General features: G+C 37.9%; 1 protein-coding gene across 3 annotated transcripts in view; it reads right to left on the bottom strand.

The window, feature by feature from the left end:
* SH3TC2 (SH3 domain and tetratricopeptide repeats 2) overlaps positions 1 to 21,771 on the bottom strand; it is a 297,382-nt gene extending 275,611 nt beyond the window's left edge. For 2 of the 3 annotated variants that reach the window (XM_053717114.1, XM_053717115.1), the window contains exon 1: positions 21,229 to 21,771. In XM_053717114.1, the coding sequence (XP_053573089.1) occupies positions 21,229 to 21,406 (178 nt within the window). In that variant the 5' untranslated portion in view covers positions 21,407 to 21,771. The remainder of the gene's footprint in view (positions 1 to 21,228) is intronic. The other variant, XM_053717120.1, reaches the window with a different exon arrangement.
* Positions 21,772 to 22,430: the final 659 nt, after the last annotated feature.

Genomic DNA, 22,430 nt, shown 5'->3' with positions numbered 1-22,430 from the left:
CCTTACTTATCTGTACTTTCCTTGCTCAGTATATCTGTGTGATCACTAACCATACATCCGTTCTATCCACCATGTTGTCTTGCTAGTTTTAGTGTCATCCAGATATTGACACTGAGCTAGTAAATAACTATATTAATATCCTAAGTACTTTATACAGGTGTCAGAACCTACTTGTATATATTTATGCTTGGGATTACACACCTATATTTAAACAATTTATGATATGAACTGTTACATTACTGAGTCCTATTTCTACTATGTCTAAAAGTATTTTAGTAAATCTACTTATAATAGTAATAACGAGACTTTGTATGTCTGGGTTGTTACAGGAATACCAAGCCCAAAAAAGATATACAGGAGTAATGAATCCTGCAGAGCTCTCTAATTATGTGGTCACTCTAGGCCAAAAGGTGGATCAATTAAATTTAGGCCTAAGAGATTTACAAATAGAAAACCAAACCTTGAAAAATATAATTAAAGAAGGGATTACCCCAGCACCTCATCACATTGACACTCCACCAGAGCCCCCTGTTAGTCCACCTGATAAGTTTAGTGGTGACAGGAGGCAATTTAGGCGGTTCATTAATGCTTGCACTTTGTTCTTTACTTTAAAACCAAAAACCTTTGCAACTGACAAAATCAAGGTTTTAACAATGATTTCCTATTTAGGGGGTGAACCCAGGGTATGGGCAGATTCACTTTACGAACAAAATAGTCCTATGCTAAATTCATTTGATGACTTCCTCAGTTCCTTATCTTCCTTATATGAGGACCCCCATAGACAAAGCACTGCAGAGCACAAACTCAGGAATCTGAAGCAAAATAAAAGAGCTGTGGAAGATTACATTTCCGAGTTTAAAATCTGGCAATTAGATTCAGGCTGGAATCAAGTTTCGCTAAAAAGTCAGTTCAGACTAGGACTCTCAGAACAAATTAAAGATGAATTTGCAAGATTAGATTTGCCAGATAATTTGGAAGGGTTAATGCAACTAAGCATAAAGATTGATCACAGAATTAGAGAGAGAAAACAGGAAAAAGTTACTCATGACACCAATATTAAATACCATGATCCCCGAAGTTCTTTGCAACTAAAGGGTATAGAGGAGCCAATGGATATCGGTGCCATCAGGGGACCTCTCACTTTAGAGGAGAAAAACAGAAGAAGACTTAACCATTTATGCCTATACTGTGCTTCAAAGGAACATGATGTTTCCACTTGCCCAGTACTTAAAAGAACTAAAAAGGGTAAGAACTCTGATACATTGTTAACTTTGAAAATTACCAACTCCCAGGTAACAAATTGTACTATTCCAATCTCTTTACAGTGGGACCACCGACGCCTCAGCTCTGAAGCTGTCATTGACTCTGGCGCATATTCCAGTTATATTGATTATGCACTCGTCAAGTTTAATAAAATACCTCTTGTTAAGAAGCAAAAACCTGTTCTGGTGCGCCTTATTGACGGTAAACAACTTGAGTCAGGGCCTATAACACACCAGACAGTTCCCATACTGGTAACAACACATAATAACCACCGCGAGTACATAACTTTTGATGTACTTAATTCACCCATCTATTCTTTAATACTTGGGTTAAAATGGCTTAGGTTACACCAACCCACGATAATATGGGATTCCAACACTTTGCATTTTAACTCCCCATATTGTCAATCTACATGTACACCAAATACACAAATACTGTCAGTCACAGAGGTTCAAATACCACAACAATACAAAGAATTTGAGCAAGTTTTCTGTAAAAGAGAGGCCGAAACTCTCCCTCCACATAGGCCATATGATTGCCCAATAGATTTAATCCCGGGATCAGACATTCCCTATGGCCACATTTTTCCATTATCTGAAAATGAGTTATCTCATTTAAAAACATATATAAACGAAAACTTACGGAAAGGGTTTATAAGACCTTCCACCTCTCCAGCAGGAGCAGGTATCTTTTTTGTTAAAAACAAAGATCATTCCCTGCGTCCCATTGTAGACTATAGGGAATTAAATAAAAGAACTGTTAAAAACCGTTACCCCCTCCCTTTGATTCCGGAGTTAATAGAACATCTTAGGGGAGCATCTATTTTTACAAAGCTTGACTTAAGGGGTGCATATAATCTGATAAGAATTAGACCAGGTGATGAATGGCTTACGGCGTTCAGAACCCCTTATGGATTATACGAATACACCGTAATGCCTTTCGGGCTCTGTAACGCCCCTGCCACCTTTCAAAGGTTCATAAATGATATTTTCAGAGATCTACTTGATATGTCAATGGTGATTTACCTAGACGACATATTAATTTATTCATCTAACATCGATGAACACATTAAGTTAGTCAGAACTGTACTATCTAGGCTACAGGCACATCACTTGTACGTGAAACTAGAGAAGTGTATCTTCCATTCTCAGGAGATTACATTTCTGGGATACCATATTACACCACAGGGTATCTCCATGGAAACTGACAAGGTTTCAACTATACTTAACTGGCCAATCCCAAAAACGAAAAAAGACGTTCAGAAGTTTTTAGGTTTTTCTAATTTCTACCGAAAATTTATAAGGAATTTTGCTAGCATAACTAAACCCCTAACAGAACTAACAAAGAACCAAACTCCATTCATATGGTCACAAAACACAAACAAAGTTTTCCAGTATTTGAAAACATGTTTCACTACAGCACCCATACTTTCTTTTCCTAAATCAAACCTCCAATATATTTTAGAGGTTGACGCCTCCCACTACGCTATTGGCGCCATCCTATCTCAACGCCCCTCACCACAAGAACCCATACACCCTATTGCATTCTATTCTAGAGTTCTAACAGCTTCAGAATTAAATTATCATATTGGAGAGAAGGAGCTACTTGCCATGAAAGCTGCTCTAGAGCATTGGAGGCATCTCTTAGAGGGTACTGAAAAACCTATCCAAATTTATACTGATCATAGAAACCTCCAATACCTCAAAACCCATAGGACATTGACTTCTAGACAAGTCAGATGGAGTCTCTTCTTTTCAAGGTTCACATATAACATAACTTATAGACCCGCATCAAAAAATAAAAAAGCTGACATTCTTTCAAGACTACCAGAATTACCTACTGTACAACCACCATATGGAACTATCATTCCAGATCACTGCTTTCAAGAATCACTTGGATTATTATTTAATGAAGGATTTTCCTTCCAAGAACATCAGCAAACTGATATTACACTGCCTCAACACTTGCTAAAAAGAGGTAGTGACGGGTTATACCATAAAGACAATAAAGTATATGTACCTCCTTCTCTAAGAAACTCTATACTTAAAGCCATGCATGATTCAATCTTAACAGGACACCCAGGGGTACAAAGGACTTTAGAACTTACTAAGAGATCTTACTGGTGGCCACATATGTCCACAGATATACAGAAATACATTCAGTCTTGTGACATCTGCACTACCTGCAAGATTGAAAAACACAAGCCGGTTGGATATCTACTCTCCTTACCCATACCTGAAAAACCTTGGACTCATATAGCTGCTGACTTTATAGTCGAGCTACCAAAATCCAGCAATAACACCACCATCATGGTGGTTGTTGATTTGTTCACGAAGATGGCACACTTCATTCCGTTTCACAAACTACCTACCTCTATGGAATCCGCATCCCTACTTATTGATAATGTCATAAAACTACATGGGCTGCCTCTGTCAATCACCACAGACAGAGGAACGCAATTTACTTCTAGAATGTGGAGAGAACTCTGTAAGGCTCTTTCCATTGAACAACGTTTAAGTACCGCATACCATCCCCAGACTAACGGTCAAACGGAGCGAACGAATCAGTGGTTGGAGGAATATCTTAGATGTTTTGCCACGCAAAATCAAGATAACTGGTCTTCACTACTTCCTTTGGCAGAGTTTGCCCATAACAACGCTCATCATTCCACTATCAAGACCACTCCGTTCTTCGCCAACTATGGATTTCATCCACTGTTCCATATCAACCCTCAATATGACAGTCAGTGCCCAGTAGTTAATGACACCACTAACAGTATCGCTGAAACCTTTTCTATTCTTGCCGACAATATCAAAACTGCTCAGGATAGACAGAAAGTTTACTATAATCTTAGGAGAAGACCAGCACCTGACTATATGATTGGAGATCTGGTGTGGCTATCAACGAGGAACCTTCGTCTCAGTACACCCACAAGGAAATTGAATAGGTTCTTTATTGGACCCTTCCCAATAAAAAGGATAATAAACTCCAATGCAGTCACTCTGCAACTTCCCGATGACTATAGGATACACCCCACCTTTCACGTCAACCTGCTAAAGCCGTACAAAGAATTAAGAAATCCGTCTACAAGTTCTACTACTCAGGTCCCTATTATTCCAGATTGTGAATTTGAGGTAGAGAAGATATTAGACTCAAGAAGAGTCTCTGGACGCTTGCAGTACTTAATACGTTGGAAAGGGTATTCATCTGAAGATGATTCCTGGGAGCCTTCCGTTAACCTGTCCGCCCCAAGACTCATTTCTATCTTCCATCGGCGTAACCCGGACAGGCCACATCCTTGAACCCCAGAGTGGTTCATTTTGGGGGACCCCTCTGTCACATCCTTATGGGTAATGATGGGTTAATCCTTTCAGCCTCAGTCTCATTCTGCAACACCTTTATTAGGCACACCTCTGTTTAATATCATTGCTTGGTATTGAATGTCCTAACTACAGAGATACTAGCCTCTCCGATAACTACGGTTACTTTTGTCCCAACATATGCTTTTAGTCTCTTGCTGAGACTTTCTCTGACCTTCCGCATCAGAACTTCTTACTTTCAGCAAGTACCGCTGTACCGGATCCTTCTGTTACCTCTCCCAGCACGGGTTGTTCCAACTCCAGATTCTACACGCTCAGCTGTTTGGCGGGTGACGTCACCGACGGCCGCATCAGATTCATCCGCAATTCCACGCTGCAAACATCTCTCCGGCTGCTCTCTGCTACTTTACACCGCTCTGCTCCGTAACTGTAACATCGCTCACAGCCTCAGGCAACTCTGGTACAACTACTAAATTTGGTAACGATCTTTGACTTTTTATTTGCCACATGTTACTTCAGTAGTATCGCTCACCTTACTTATCTGTACTTTCCTTGCTCAGTATATCTGTGTGATCACTAACCATACATCCGTTCTATCCACCATGTTGTCTTGCTAGTTTTAGTGTCATCCAGATATTGACACTGAGCTAGTAAATAACTATATTAATATCCTAAGTACTTTATACAGGTGTCAGAACCTACTTGTATATATTTATGCTTGGGATTACACACCTATATTTAAACAATTTATGATATGAACTGTTACATTACTGAGTCCTATTTCTACTATGTCTAAAAGTATTTTAGTAAATCTACTTATAATAGTAATAACGAGACTTTGTATGTCTGGGTTGTTACAGGTGAAGACAAGGTAGGAAGATCTTCAGGGGCTTAGTGTTAGGTTTATTTAAGGGGGGTTTGGGTTAGATTAGGGGTATGTGGGTGGTGGGTTGTAATGTTGAGGGGGGGTATTGTATTTATTTTTTTATAGGCAAAAGAGCTGAAATTCTTGGGGCATGCCCCGCAAAGGGCCCTGTTCAGGGCTGGTAAGGTAAAAGAGCTTGTAACTTTTTTAATTTAGAATAGGGTAGGGAATTTTTTATTTTGGGGGTGTTTGTTATTTTATTAGGGGGCTTAGAGTAGGTGTAATTAGTTTAAAATTGTTGTAATATTTTTCTTATGTTTGTAAATATTTTTTTATTTTTTGTAACTTAGTTCTTTTTTATTTTTTGTACTTTAGCTAGTTTATTTAATTGTATTTATTTGTAGGAATTGTGTTTAATTAATTTATTGATAGTGTAGTGTTAGGTTAATTGTAGGTAATTGTAGGTAGTTTATTTAATTATTTTATTGATAGGGTAGTGTTAGGTTTAATTATATCTTAGGTTAGGATTTATTTTACAGGTAAATTTGTTATTATTTTAACTAGGTAACTATTAAATAGTTCTTAACTATTTAATAGCTATTGTACCTGGTTAAAATAATTACAAAGTTGCCTGTAAAATAAATATTAATCCTAAAATAGCTATAATATAATTATGATTTATATTGTAGCTATATTAGGATTTATTTTACATGTAAGTATTTAGCTTTAAATAGGAATAAGTTATTTAATAAGAGTTAATTTATTTCGTTAGATGTAAATTATATTTAAGTTAGGGGGGTGTTAGTGTTAGGGTTAGACTTAGCTTTAGGGGTTAATACATTTATTAGAATAGCGGTGAGGTCCGCTCGGCAGATTAGGGGTTAATAATTGAAGGTAGGTGTCGGCGATGTTAGGGAGGGCAGATTAGGGGTTAATACTATTTATGATAGGGTTAGTGAGGCGGGTTAGGGGTTAATAACTTTATTATAGTAGCGGTGCGGTCCGCTCGGCAGATTAGGGGTTAATAAGTGTAGGCAGGTGTCGGCGACGTTGAGGGGGGCAGATTAGGGGTTAATAAATATAATATAGGGGTCGGCGATGTTAGGGCAGCAGATTAGGGGTACATAGGGATAACGTAGGTTGCGGCGGTTTACGGAGCGGCAGATTAGGGGTTAAAAAAAATATGCAGGGGTCAGCGATAGCGGGGGCGGCAGAATAGGGGTTAATAAGTGTAAGGTTAGGGGTGTTTAGACTCGGGGTACATGTTAGAGTGTTAGGTGCAGACGTAGGAAGTGTTTCCCCATAGGAAACAATGGGGCTGCGTTAGGAGCTGAACGCTGCTTTTTTGCAGGTGTTAGGTTTTTTTTCAGCTCAAACAGCCCCATTGTTTCCTATGGGAGAATCGTGCACGAGCACGTTTTTGAGGCTGGCCGCGTCCGTAAGCAACTCTGGTATCGAGAGTTGCATTTGCGGAAAAAATGCTCTACGCTCCTTTTTTGGAGCCTAACGCAGCATTTGTTTGAACTCTCGATACCAGAGTTAAATTTATGGTGCGGCCAGAAAAAAGCCTGCGGAGCGTTAACAGCCCTTTTACCGCCAAACTCCAAATCTAGGCCTCTGTTTGCACAGTATTTGAATGAGGGTACACAATGCATGCGCAGTGTATGTGCATAGGACTCTAAAATAAGCTGTGAAGTTTACTAGTAATAGAATAAATTCACAATTGAAATGTGCTTATGCATGTTTGAACTTTTGACCAGCCATCTGTATTCATGTGATTGACAAACAGATCTAATCTTCTAACTTTCTGTTTAGTGATGTTTCAGTTAACACTAAATTTATATCTAGGGGGATATGTATCAAGCCGTCAACCTCAAATACGCCGGAATTCCGCAGCGTAATTGTTGCGAGATTGATCTGACCTAGTTATCAAAGCCTACAGACTGGTAAAAGTTGAAATTTGTGATGTAACATACGATCCGCCGGTCTCAATCCGACGCAGATCGATGCTTACGTCATTACAGATGTTCCGAATACACATTCTACTCTATCTGACACTTTTTGCCAGTTATCAAATTTCTAACAGGTATTAAAAATTACTAAATTACAAAAAAAAATAAACGCTAAGTTACAAAAAATAAAAAACACAAAATTTCGAAAAAAAACCCCAATACATTATGAAAAATAAAAAATAATTACACCTAATCTAATAGCCCTATCAAAATAAAAAAGCCCCCCCCCCCAAAAAAATACAAAAAACCCTAGCCTACAATAAACTACCAATGGGATTGAGCTCTCATCCTATTGGCTGATTGGAACAGCCAATAGGATGAGAGCTGCTCAAATCCTATTGGCTGATTGGAACCTTTCAGCCAATAGGAATGCAAGGGACGCCATCTTGGATGACGTCACTTGCATTGAAGTTCCAGTTTACGGCGGCGACTGTATGAAGAGGAGCTCCGTGCCGGATGTCTTCAGGATGGACCTGCTCTGTGCCGGATGGATGAAGATAGAAGATGCAGTCTGGATGAAGACTTCTTGCCGTCTGGATAAGGACTTCGCGGGCAGGATGAAGATGGAAGAGACCGCCCGGATGAAGACTTCTTGCTGCCCGGATGAAGACCTCTTGCCGACAAGAGGTTGGTCAGGGGCGAAACTACAGGGGGTGCAGAGGTCGCAGGTGTGACTGGGCCCCTGAAGGTGGGGGCCCAGCTTAAAAAATATATATATAATTTTTTTTTTAAAATAAAAAACGTGAACCTACCACTGCCTGCACTGATATCATGTGAGTGTGACATGACTACAGGGGTTAGTGTTTCTGTTTTACCCATTGGTGTTTATGTGTGTGTGTGTGTGTGTGTGTGTATGTATGTGACTGTGTGGGTATTTATGCATGTATGTATGTGTGTTTATGTATGTTTGTGGAACCAGCAAATTACAGACCTTGTTACTACAGCATGGGGGGGCAGGGGGTAAACAGTGTCACTATATAGTACCACTATATACAGCATGGGGGGTGGACCATGTCACTGACTACTGTGGTCACTTTATAAAGTACTGGGCGGGTAGGGTCAGGCCAGCCATCTCACCGGCAGATTGCGGACTGTGTCACTAACTTACTATATACAGTACTGGGGTGGTTAAATAGTGTCACTATATACAGTAATAGGGGGTCAGACCATCTCACAGACTGTGGGCATAGGGTACCTCCTTTTGCAGACATGTAATCTGATTCACATTTTTTTCTGTTTTAAATGTAAAAAAAATAAAACATTTTTAATTAAATTCACCTTTTTTTGGAGGGGTGGTGGGGGGGCCCCTTCTTAGATTCTTGCACCTGGGCCCTGTGGTTTCTAGTTACGCCTCTGAGGTTGGTTTTATTTTTAGATTAGGGTCTGGGCAGTAAAAGAGCTAAATGCCCTTTTAAGGGCAATGCCCATACAAATGCCCTTTTCAGGGCAATGGGGAGCTTAGGTTTTTTTAGATAGGTTTTTTATTTGGGGGGGTTGGGTGGTGGGTTTTACTGTTGGGGGGTATTTGTATTTTTTGTTACAGGTAAAAGAGCTGATTTCTTTGGGGCAATGCCCCACAAAAGGCCCTTTTAAAGCCATTGGTAGTTTATTGTAAGCTAGGTTTTTTTTATTTTGGGGGATTTTTTATTTTGACAGGGCTATTAGATTAGGTGTAATTATTTTTTATTTTTGATAATGTGTTTTTTCCCCCGTAATTTAGTGTTTTTTATTTTTTGTAACTTTTTTTTTGTTGTAATTTAGTAATTTTTAATAAGGTTAAATAATAGGCTTAGGGTTTTTTTTAATATGTGATTTAGTTAATTTCATTAGTAGTTTAATATAGTTTATTTTAATTCTACAGGTAAGTTTAAATTTATTTGAAGATAGAGATGTAATTTTAATTTAAAGTTAGCGGGTTGTTAGGTTTAGGGGTTAATATCTTAATTTAGTTTATGGCGATGTGAGGGGCTGGCGGTTTAGGGGTTAATAGGTTCAGTTAGTGGTAGTGATGTGAGAAGCCAAAGGTTTTGGGGTTAATACATTTATTTAGTGGCAGCGTTTAGTGACAGGGTATAAATAAAATTGGGAAAAAGTCGAATAGACGCGAGATCGATGACTGTTAGTTAACAACAGTCCGATGCTCATCGCCCCATACTTAGTGCGCATCTTTTTGCCGGCTTTTTTTTTAAAATATGGAGATTATATTCAGGTTGAATATGTTGAAATACATTTTCAGTTACAGGGAGTTTATGATCTATGCTGCTCTAGGTCTAGTTTGCAATAACATCTGCAAGTCGGATAGCGCACGTGTGTTAAATCCAAACATAATAGACTTATACGGACGCACACAGTAAAATTCATGCCTGATATCACTCAAGTATAAGAGTTCTTCATGTAGTTCTGTGCTACATTAATTTAATGAAAGTTGAGGAAAACATATACAACCCATGTGCTTCACACATACACATACACCCCAGGAACCTCACACATACACCACAGTACTTCACACATGCTCATACACCCCCTGTACTCCACACATACACAAACACTCCTGTACTCCACACATACACCCCTGTACTTCACTCAAACACATACACCCCTGTACTCCACACATACACCCCTGTACTTCACACATACACCCCTGTACTTCACACAAACACATACACCCCTGTACTTAACACAAACACATACACCCCTGTACTCCACATACACCCCTGTACTCCACACATACACCCCTGTACTTCACACAAACACATACACCCCTGTACTTCACACATACACCCCTGTACTTCACACATACACCCCTGTACTTCACACAAACACATACACCCCTGTACTTCACACATACACCCTGTACTTCACACAAACACATGCACCCCTGTACTTCACACAAACACATGCACTCCTGTACTTCACACAAACACATACACCCCTGTATTTCACACAAACACATACACCCCTGTACTTCACACATGCACATACACCCCTGTACTTCACACATACACCCTGTACTTCACACAAACACATACACCACTGTACTTCACACATACACCCCTGTACTTCACACAAACACATACACCCCTGTACTTCACACATACACCCTGTACTTCACACAAACACATACACCCATGTACTTCACACAAACACATACACCCCTATACTTCACACAAACACACACAAAAAATACAAAAACACAAAAAATAAAAAACACAAAATTTCGAATAAAAAAAAACCCAATACATTATGAAAAATAAAAAATAATTACACCTAATCTAATAGCCCTATCAAAATAAAAAAGCCCCCCCCCCCAAAAAAAATACAAAAAACCCTAGCCTACAATAAACTACCAATGGGATTGAGCTCTCATCCTATTGGCTGATTGGAACAGCCAATAGGATGAGAGCTGCTCAAATCCTATTGGCTGATTGGAACCTTTCAGCCAATAGGAATGCAAGGGACGCCATCTTGGATGACGTCACTTGCATTGAAGTTCCAGTTTACGGCGGCGACTGTATGAAGAGGAGCTCCGTGCCGGATGTCTTCAGGATGGACCTGCTCTGTGCCGGATGGATGAAGATAGAAGATGCAGTCTGGATGAAGACTTCTTGCCGTCTGGATAAGGACTTCGCGGGCAGGATGAAGATGGAAGAGACCGTCCGGATGAAGACTTCTTGCTGCCCGGATGAAGACCTCTTGCCGACAAGAGGTTGGTCAGGGGCGAAACTACAGGGGGTGCAGAGGTCGCAGGTGTGACTGGGCCCCTGAAGGTGGGGGCCCAGCTTAAAAAATATATATATAATTTTTTTTTTTAAATAAAAAACGTGAACCTACCACTGCCTGCACTGATATCATGTGAGTGTGACATGACTACAGGGGTTAGTGTTTCTGTTTTACCCATTGGTGTTTATGTGTGTGTGTGTGTGTGTGTGTATGTATGTGACTGTGTGGGTATTTATGCATGTATGTATGTGTGTTTATGTATGTTTGTGGAACCAGCAAATTACAGACCTTGTTACTACAGCATGGGGGGGCAGGGGGTAAACAGTGTCACTATATAGTACCACTATATACAGCATGGGGGGTGGACCATGTCACTGACTACTGTGGTCACTTTATAAAGTACTGGGCGGGTAGGGTCAGGCCAGCCATCTCACCGGCAGATTGCGGACTGTGTCACTAACTTACTATATACAGTACTGGGGTGGTTAAATAGTGTCACTATATACAGTAATAGGGGGTCAGACCATCTCACAGACTGTGGGCATAGGGTACCTCCTTTTGCAGACATGTAATCTGATTCACATTTTTTTCTGTTTTAAATGTAAAAAAAATAAAACATTTTTAATTAAATTCACCTTTTTTTGGAGGGGTGGTGGGGGGCCCCTTCTTAGATTCTTGCACCTGGGCCCTGTGGTTTCTAGTTACGCCTCTGAGGTTGGTTTTATTTTTAGATTAGGGTCTGGGCAGTAAAAGAGCTAAATGCCCTTTTAAGGGCAATGCCCATACAAATGCCCTTTTCAGGGCAATGGGGAGCTTAGGTTTTTTTAGATAGGTTTTTTATTTGGGGGGGTTGGGTGGTGGGTTTTACTGTTGGGGGGTATTTGTATTTTTTGTTACAGGTAAAAGAGCTGATTTCTTTGGGGCAATGCCCCACAAAAGGCCCTTTTAAAGCCATTGGTAGTTTATTGTAAGCTAGGTTTTTTTTATTTTGGGGGATTTTTTATTTTGACAGGGCTATTAGATTAGGTGTAATTATTTTTTATTTTTGATAATGTGTTTTTTCCCCCGTAATTTAGTGTTTTTTATTTTTTGTAACTTTTTTTTGTTGTAATTTAGTAATTTTTAATAAGGTTAAATAATAGGCTTAGGGGTTTTTTTAATATGTGATTTAGTTAATTTCATTAGTAGTTTAATATAGTTTATTTTAATTCTACAGGTAAGTTTAAATTTATTTGAAGATAGAGATGTAATTTTAATTTAAAGTTAGCGGGTTGTTAGGTTTAGGGGTTAATATCTTAATTTAGTTTATGACGATGTGAGGGGCTGGCGGTTTAGGGGTTAATAGGTTCAGTTAGTGGTAGTGATGTGAGAGGCCAAAGGTTTTGGGGTTAATACATTTATTTAGTGGCAGCGTTTAGTGACAGGGTATAAATAAAATTGGGAAAAAGTCGAATAGACGCGAGATCGATGACTGTTAGTTAACAACAGTCCGATGCTCATCGCCCCATACTTAGTGCGCATCTTTTTGCCGGCTTTTTTTTTTAAATATGGAGATTATATTCAGGTTGAATATGTTGAAATACATTTTCAGTTACAGGGAGTTTATGATCTATGCTGCTCTAGGTCTAGTTTGCACTAACATCTGCAAGTCGGATAGCGCACGTGTGTTAAATCCAAACATAATAGACTTATACGGACGCACACAGTAAAATTCATGCCTGATATCACTCAAGTATAAGAGTTCTTCATGTAGTTCTGTGCTACATTAATTTAATGAAAGTTGAGGAAAACATATACAACCCATGTGCTTCACACATACACATACACCCCAGGAACCTCACACATACACCACAGTACTTCACACATGCTCATACACCCCCTGTACTCCACACATACACAAACACTCCTGTACTCCACACATACACCCCTGTACTTCACTCAAACACATACACCCCTGTACTCCACACATACACCCCTGTACTTCACACATACACCCCTGTACTTCACACAAACACATACACCCCTGTACTTAACACAAACACATACATACACCCCTGTACTCCACACATACACCCCTGTACTTCACACAAACACATACACCCCTGTACTTCACACATACACCCCTGTACTTCACACATACACCCCTGTACTTCACACAAACACATACACCCCTGTACTTCACACATACACCCTGTACTTCACACAAACACATGCACCCCTGTACTTCACACAAACACATGCACTCCTGTACTTCACACAAACACATACACCCCTGTATTTCACACAAACACATACACCCCTGTACTTCACACATGCACATACACCCCTGTACTTCACACATACACCCTGTACTTCACACAAACACATACACAACTGTACTTCACACATACACCCCTGTACTTCACACAAACACATACACCCCTGTACTTCACACATACACCCTGTACTTCACACAAACACATACACCCATGTACTTCACACAAACACATACACCCCTATACTTCACACAAACACACACCCCTGTACTTCACACAAACACATACACCCCTGTACTTCACACATACAGCTGGAGAAGGATAATATATAGGAGCGCCAATGGCTAGGGTATACACCAGGTCACTATAGGGTTATACACCACTTATAATGAAGTATAACTTAGATAAGCAAATTCAACTAGTAAGAGTCCTCAATATCTTAATGATTGGGATAAAACAGTATTTAATCAACAAGTACAAAGATAATAAAAAATATTAAAAATCATGAACAGAAAAAACAGATCAAATACATTTAATATGGATAATATTAGATAGGGGTTAAAATGCTATTGTTGAAAATATATAAAAAATATATTAAAAACATAGATATAGGTGGAATATATTCCAGGCACCCCCACATTGGGTGAGTATCTGGTGGTACAGATTAATAGTATATATCAAACACTAAACTGTATAAATGCATATGAAAAGGAATAAAAAGTTAAAAATGTGGGTGAAAAAATAAAAAATAATAAAAAAAATAATAAAAAATTAAGCGGTTATAGCTTGACCAGTACTGGTTATGTGAAAATAGTGTAAAAATAATGAAAAAATAGTGTCACCAGACCATACCAAAAATCAAACAATACAAATGCAAAGTGTATCCACAGGTGCCTAAAGTGTGATACAAATAAAAAAACAGATGAGTGATATAAACAAAAGAGTGACAATAAAACAACTGTGGGAGAGTGATAACCCTCCAAATATGTGTGACCCTCTGGGTCAAAAAACGTTAGTCAACCTTGTACAATAAATAATAAATAATATAACTTTCCAGTTGTGCACAGATACAAAGTCCTGACTAAGAGTGAATGGATCCATAATGATCCTGGTGAAACTTGTATCCAAAGATTATTATAGATGAAAATCCAATTAATTCTGATTAGTATGCACTAAAATGTCCAGTTTAAAAACAAATTGTCAAAGTCAATTAATTCACGATCCTATGTCCAAACCAGGGTCCAGAGATTCAGACAATAACCTAAAAGGGAGATAAAAGAAACAGACAGTGTACTAAATGTATTTAAGGTATAGTATATAAGTAAATAACTCACCCAAATACTGTGGTCCTGAAAGTATATTGAGCCTCACAAATCCTGCTATGGTTCGTCTACGCGTTTCAGCCCTTAGATAGGGCCTTTTTCAAGATCTAAGGGCTGAATCTATCTAAGGGCTGAAACGTGTAGACGGACCATAGCAGGATTTGTGAGGCACAATATACTTTCAGGACCACAGTATTTGGGTATACATACACATATACCCCTGTACTTCGCACATACACTTAAATCCCTGTAATCCACACATACACATACACCCCTATACTTCACACATGCACATACACTCCTGTACTTCACACATCACACATACACATAGACCCCTGTACTTTACACATATACCCCTGTACTTCAAACATACACCCCTTTACTCCACACATACACCCCTACACACATACACCCTTTACCAGTCTACCCATTGATATATGACATATCCCTTTAATTCTGCCATAAAACCTTTTTTCATCAATAAACATTTGTATTACATCTAAATATCATTTGAATCTTTATTTCTACAGAATGTTCTTGGATTGAGCCAACACACTACACTAAACTTACTGCTTGCAATATGAGAACAGTAAGCAAGCTAATAGTGCTCTCTGTGCTAACCATTAAAAGTATAGCACATGCTAAAAAAGATGTGGCAATTTTAAGATACTTTTTGTTTACAATAATGAACCACTGACTTGTTATACCAGATTGCACATTAGTATTAGCACAGGATAATGCACCTGAGCTATTGATTGTGCTCCAGTTGTAATTTTGCTCAATATGTGTTATGTACATTATAACTAAAAATCCATGTTAAGGCCCTTAAGGCCATATATTCCACCCCAATGGTGCAGGTTTCCTTGGCAGGCTATAAATCTAAGCCCTTCCATAAACTCAATGGTACAAGACAGGGATGCCCCCTTTCGCCCCTTCTTTTATGCTTTATGCATAGAACCCCTGGCAGCCAACATCAGAAACAACCCTGACATCACAGGCGTTAAAATTGGAAAGTCCGAATATAAATTAACACTATTTGCCGATGACATTCTACGTACTATCACTAAACCCCTCATTACCCTGCCCAACTTATATAAATCACTAGACCTACCAAGTCCTACCAATTGCAATACCCCCCACTCTCAAAAATTGCTTGAAATAAACTTTAATTTGAAATGGTGAAACAATCCATCAAATATTTAGGCCTTCACCTAACTCCCCAATTCCAGCAACTTTACAAATTTAACAACAACACACTTTATAAAGAAATAAGAAAAAATCTGAATAAATGGAAAAAATATAACTTTTCATGGCTTGGTCCACTGGCTGCAGTCAAGATGACCATCCTGCCCAGATCACTATATCTATTCAGAACTCTTCCCATAAAAATCATAGTACCAGAACTACTAACTCTACAAGCTGAAATAACCCACCTTTATCAGGGGGAAATGTTATGCAAGAATCTCAAACAAAACACTCACTAGGCATAAGAGACTGGGGGGGGGGGGGGACCCTAATCTCCTTGACTATTATCATGCAGATGGGAGGGTGGGATACCCCAGCTGTAGTGTTGTGGGATCTAATCAGATCACCTAAACCACATAGACGCCCTGTGACTGATACCACTATATATATATATATATATATATATATATATATATATATATATATATATATATATATATATATATATATATGGTATAAACTGGTCAGAGGTTTCAAACTCCTCCTGGACCACTCTACATTAATGCCTATAAAATACTTATTAGACTGGGACCACCAACATCTTATCAGTAAATGGGTGAATAAGGGGTTATATAGAGTAGCGGATATAGTGGAAAAGGGTAAGATACTTACGTTTTAAAATCTACAATCTAAACTAGATCCTATGAAACTTTATTGGTACCTATATCTTCAGATTACCTCCTCCGTTCAAAAATTCCTTAGGAATGCTGCTGAACACCCCCCCACTACTATTGCTTTACTGACCACCTCTCCTACGAGACCAAAACAAGCCATCTCAAGATTATACATCAATTTACAGAACGCATCAAACAACAAAAAATCCCAGACAATGCTTAACTGGGAAAAAGATTTAGGTGTCTTCTTAGATAGAGAAACCTGGGAAAATATTTTTAGCTCAGCAGACAAGGGCTTGCTAAGTGTGGACTTAAAAGAGAATTCCGCCAAAACAATTTTTAGGTGGTACTTAAACCCCCTGCAGACATCACATATGTCTCAATCTAATACCAGATGATGTTACAGGGGGTGTGAGGACCTAGGCACATACAAACACATGTGGTGGGACTCTTGTAAAGCACAAAAAATATGGAAGACTTTGTCCTCACTTATTAGCTACTTATTAGATGAAGAGGTACAACTCACAATAACACAAGCCCTCTTACATGAACCTATTAAACATACAAAAAACCATCAATACACTCATTAAAATACTCTGCACAGTCACTAGAACTTGCATCGGAAAGTACTGGAAAACTGACAAAATCATAAACACCTATACCATGTATGATTCGGCCGCACATATTTAGATAATAGGGAAAATGTCAATAAGATCTGGTATTATTGGGTTCTAAGGGATGGTCCCAATTTAAAAAAGTAAAGATATATAAGAGGGATTGACCCTTTAAGCAGAGATTTCCTCACTTGAAAATCAGGCTGGTCGGTTTCTCTGGAGGTGTGAACACAGAATACATTATACAACTAAAGTAAAAAAAATCTAGTCTATTATCCTGGTTTCCCAGTTCTTTTCTGTTAGCTTTGTTCTGTTCAAAAAAATCTTTTATCTGTATCACGTAATTCTATGCTGTAATATTGTTTTTTTTTCTCTTACATGTGTTATAATTACTTTCTCGTTGCAATGTACCGTCATTCCTTTTCTCATTGTTTCTTTCCCATAAACGTGGGAGAGGAACTTCGGGTCAACATATTACTGGATTCCTTTTTGATTGGACTTCAACAAATATCTTATTTAAGGATCCAAAGACATAACCGATCATATGATCACGAATGGGACTTTGACATGCTATATGGTAATTTGCAAACTTGAGATTACGTTGTACTATGTTTAATATATGAAACTAACACTTGAATAAAAATATTTAAACATCACTAAAGATCCAATCACATCCAGATGGGATAATTTAATCATAATGCAGTTCCAGATAATTGTATTTGCTCACTTCAAAGTTTGCTGCCCTAGGCCTGAAGCTAGCTGATCTATGCAGTCAATACACTCCTGATCATTGTTCTAAATATGAGATCCAATCATTCATACTGCATTTCTTGCACACACAGAACACTTTAAAGCAGAGCATGTACTGTAAATCACTTTGCTTAACATTCACAAATTATTAATATTTTTCATGTTACGGTTGCCTAGGAATTTTGGAAAAAAAATACTGTAATGCATTTATTTTAGGCACTGCAGTAGAATATATGACAATCTATTTGTTAATGTTTTACTTAGAAAGATTTGTCAGCAAGTGATGTATCATATTTATTTATTATCTTTATTAATATTAATCGGTTTAATCCTTTTTATATTCAGCTAATATAGACTGTGGGGCCGATCTATCAAGGGCCGGATGGCCCCTGATGCCCCTGTTTCTGCGCAAGCTTTCAGGCTCTCTCTGAGGCTACGGACATCAATTTGCCCAATCCTATACAATCGGGTTGATTGACACCCCCTGCTAGCGGCCAATTGGCTGCAAATCTGCAGGGGGTGGCATTGCACAAGCAGTTCACCAGAACTGCTTGTGCAATGTTAAATGCTGAATGTGAATGTGGGCATTCAGCGAAGTCTGGCGGACATGATACGCTACAGCGTATCATGTCCGCCAGACTTTGGTAAATCGGCCCATGTGTGTAATAATAGCTCTCAATACCAAAGCACATAAAACAATGTAAATTTACTGAACTGTACTGTTTTGATCCAACTAAAACAGTGCATTTAAATATAGTCCCCAGGAGTGGTGCAAAATGGGATTACACCTGCTGCAGTAAAGTGTATTAGTCTTTTATCTTTGATGAAGAGAAATATTCTGATGCTGATTTTTTTTTCTTCTTCTTGTTATGCTTATAGAGGGTCAACCTTTTAAACCAATTGTATTGTGGGAGTTATCATTCTCAACATTCCCAGTGAGCATTTCTATCTGTATCAGTTGTGTATCAACATACATTACTTACTAGTTTTAGTTTAAATGTAAAACATCTTCTACTTAGTGTTTTTTTTTTCATGAGTAAATATTTAATATGTCTAATAATTGCTGTTCTTTAATATGCATCTCAAAATGTTCCTCCATTTATTTATTTTTTAACCCTGATACAGTTTCACAGAGGCACACATTTTGGCTGAGGGAGGAAAAGATTTTGAATAGTAGTTCTGTGGCATGACACCTTCCCACTTATATGCTCTTTAAATGTGTGTGTGGGTTTTGTTTTTTAATTAATTTATGTTATTACAGATTAATGATCTTTAGTTGTCTAGTGGGGTTGCATGACTCCTGGTGTGCCTGCCCTCAGTTGTGAGAGGCATATAATGCAAATATCAGCTAATATATCTTGGGATGGGAAACAGATTTGCCAGTGCCTAGAGCAGCACAACAATTCAATTTGCTATGATTTTACCACATGATATGAATAAAGCAAAACTACTCATTATGTAAAGTTTAAATATTTATATATGCTTCTAGATCATAAAAGGTGTCTGTCTCTCTCTCTCTCTATGTATTTTTTAAATAGGAAAACTATTTACCATTTAAAACATCTCTGTTTAAATGAACTCACTGCCCTCTATGTTTTTCCTCAATAAACTGAGCTGTTGGCAGATAACATTACTAGGCTGGACACTGTGAAAATATTTTTCATACTCATGAAAAGAAATTCACACTTTTTTTCCAAGCCAGATGATAATTTACACAGACCAATTCAGTGCAGCTGAACGTAACACAATTAATCCACAAGATTCTGCTGCACAGGTAGCTTCTGTCCCATTCATAAATACATTAAAAACATTAATGGTAAGTTTTTGGTTATTATATTCTACCTTACAGTTGGTATAAACATTTTTTTACCACATAATTAATTTTGCATAATTAAACTATGTGTTTAACAGCTGCAACACTTAATCATATATTTAAAGTCAGCTTTAGAGCAGCAATGTATTACTGGCACCTAGCGAAACTCATCCGGTGAGACAATGGCAAGAGGCATATGTGTGTAACCACCAACCACCAGCTAGTTCCCAGTTACTCATTGCTGCCCCTGAGCTTATGTAGGGGTGCTTTTCAACAAATGATGCCAAGAGTACAAAGTAAAATTTAACATTTAAGTAAACTGAAAAGTAAGGAAAAGATTTTTGCAGCAAAAGTCCTCTTCTGAGCATAAGCAAAAAACTGACACTAGTACATGTGTCTCCTAGCAACCACTTCAAAGGAAAAGCTACTCATTTGCCTTCCTGTAGAGACCACAGCCCCTCTTATGGAGCCATGACAAGAAATAATGGACCCTATACAAATGAAGTTAAAAAATAAATACAAGATAAAATACTTTTAAAATGATGAATACCTGTAATACAAATTGCAATGATTTCTATTAAGTATATCCTACTGCTTAGTGCTTTTATATTACTTTAATACAATGTTCAGAATGATTTGTTGTTTATCCATTCATTATGATTTTCTTTCTTTACTGGTCTGCCCATTTTCTGTACGATATCTAGTCAATGTATCACTATTATTGTAAAATAAGACTGCTCCAATCTCTGCTTTTATAATCCTAACAGGATTTATTGTTCTTAAGATCTCAATGTAAAACTCATTGATAGACTGTTTTAATAAAATGAAAGTTTCAAATACATTTTTTATCTGGTGGAGTAGATAGATTCACTTTGAGAATACCATGAAGCACTATTGACAATTAACACTGTAACCAGGGCTTTTGTTCAGAATCAATATATCATTATCTCTTTCTGTAACCACAGGAATATTTAACACTGGAGAGTTCAAATATGCTGTAAGCCTATTACTATTCATTAAATAAACAGTTTTTTTTTTAACAATTCCAATATGAAACTAATAGAAATTGTTGGAATTACTGTCTTGAATGCTGATAATACTTTCGGGTAAAAATATCAGAAGTTTTTGGAAACTAACACTGTATATGTTTGCATACTGTATATGCATGATAACAATATATATATAACCTAATTGGTAGACAATAAAATTAAATGTATACAGTTTCATCTCATCATATTTTTGTACTTAGATTAACAGAAAAAAAAAACATTCCTACTTTGAAAAGTTTATATACAAAACAAGAAAAGGAAATAAATAATTTTTAAGAATACAAAAAAAAAAGTTGATGTTTATTATCAAATTTAAAGGTAATTATCCCTAGGCCATAACTTACAAATGACTAATACATGATGATCTCATATGTACATAAACTTACCAAATTCTGAGGCTCGTCTTTGCAGATGTTTCCAAAAGGAACAAGAATGGAAATGTGTTGTTTTTGCAATTCTTTGTTGTAAAGAAAAGGCATTATTAAACCAATGTGGTGTGCTATTTGTTTGCTGATCATGACTAGAGGTCATGTATACCATGTTCTTTGCTCCCTGAATTTCCATTGCTCCAAATCAGGCCAGGAATACCATCCAAACTTCTGTCTGGTTACATTCTACCCACCCTATCTCAGTCTGTCAACAGAGGGAAAACATCTAGCTCCTAAGCTTCCTTTCCATTTCCAGAAACCATCAATTATTGAAGAAAAATCAATAGAAGCACTCCCAGGCAGGTGTGTCAAGAGACAGTCTGGGAAGCTGACCATGTTCCATTCTCAGAAAGGTCCTAATGGATACAAATTGAGTAAGACAGGGAAGATGAAATGTAACCTAACCGTCCACACAAACAAAAGAAAGTGGACAGGTCTAGCAATAGGAAAACAAACAAGCCAGTTTCAGATGTGATCTGCTTCCCTAATGAGGTTTTACAGTTAGCACATACTGATGTGTGATTTAACAAGCTGATTACAACACAGAAATTGAAACAAGTATGTTATGTATACAAGCAGGGTACAAATGGAATGATAAGCCTGAGGTGAAAAGAATGTGAGCAGGGGTAGGGGAAGGAATGCTGAAAGATCACAGATTGCTTCCTCTTAGCAGAAAGCAGAACAGGTCTGCAAGCTACTGCAGTGTCTGGATTTAGAAATAGCTCACTTGGCCAGTTTGACCAGTTCCCTATGCCAGGTATTGAGACACTGACTACAATCTGGCAATATACAGAGAAGGCCAGAAATGTTGGACAAATAAATACATTAACACTAATTAAGCAGGCATATATGAATTTAAAGACTGATTTTGAGACACAGAGGAACATAAAAAGGGGAGTTAGAGAGGCCGGTCATAAACCTTATTGACCAGTTGAGTTAGCTTAATAAGGTGGCACACTCACCCGCATAGGTTGATGAAAAATGTGTTGCCATCATCTGTCGCTTGTAACACCCCAATTGTTTCCTAGTGAAATAAGCATTTCTTTCTAGCTGGCTTGAGATTCTCAGGGAGAACAGGCTGCTTAGCAATGTGTTTGTTGCCTTTGCCAAATTCAATGCACTGATTCAGAGTTGACAAAAATGTCTCAGTTGCGTACTTA

This window comes from Bombina bombina, chromosome 6 (genome assembly GCF_027579735.1).
Source record: "Bombina bombina isolate aBomBom1 chromosome 6, aBomBom1.pri, whole genome shotgun sequence".
Taxonomy (NCBI): Eukaryota; Metazoa; Chordata; class Amphibia; order Anura; family Bombinatoridae; genus Bombina; species Bombina bombina.
This window is presented reverse-complemented; position numbering and strand designations above follow the sequence as displayed.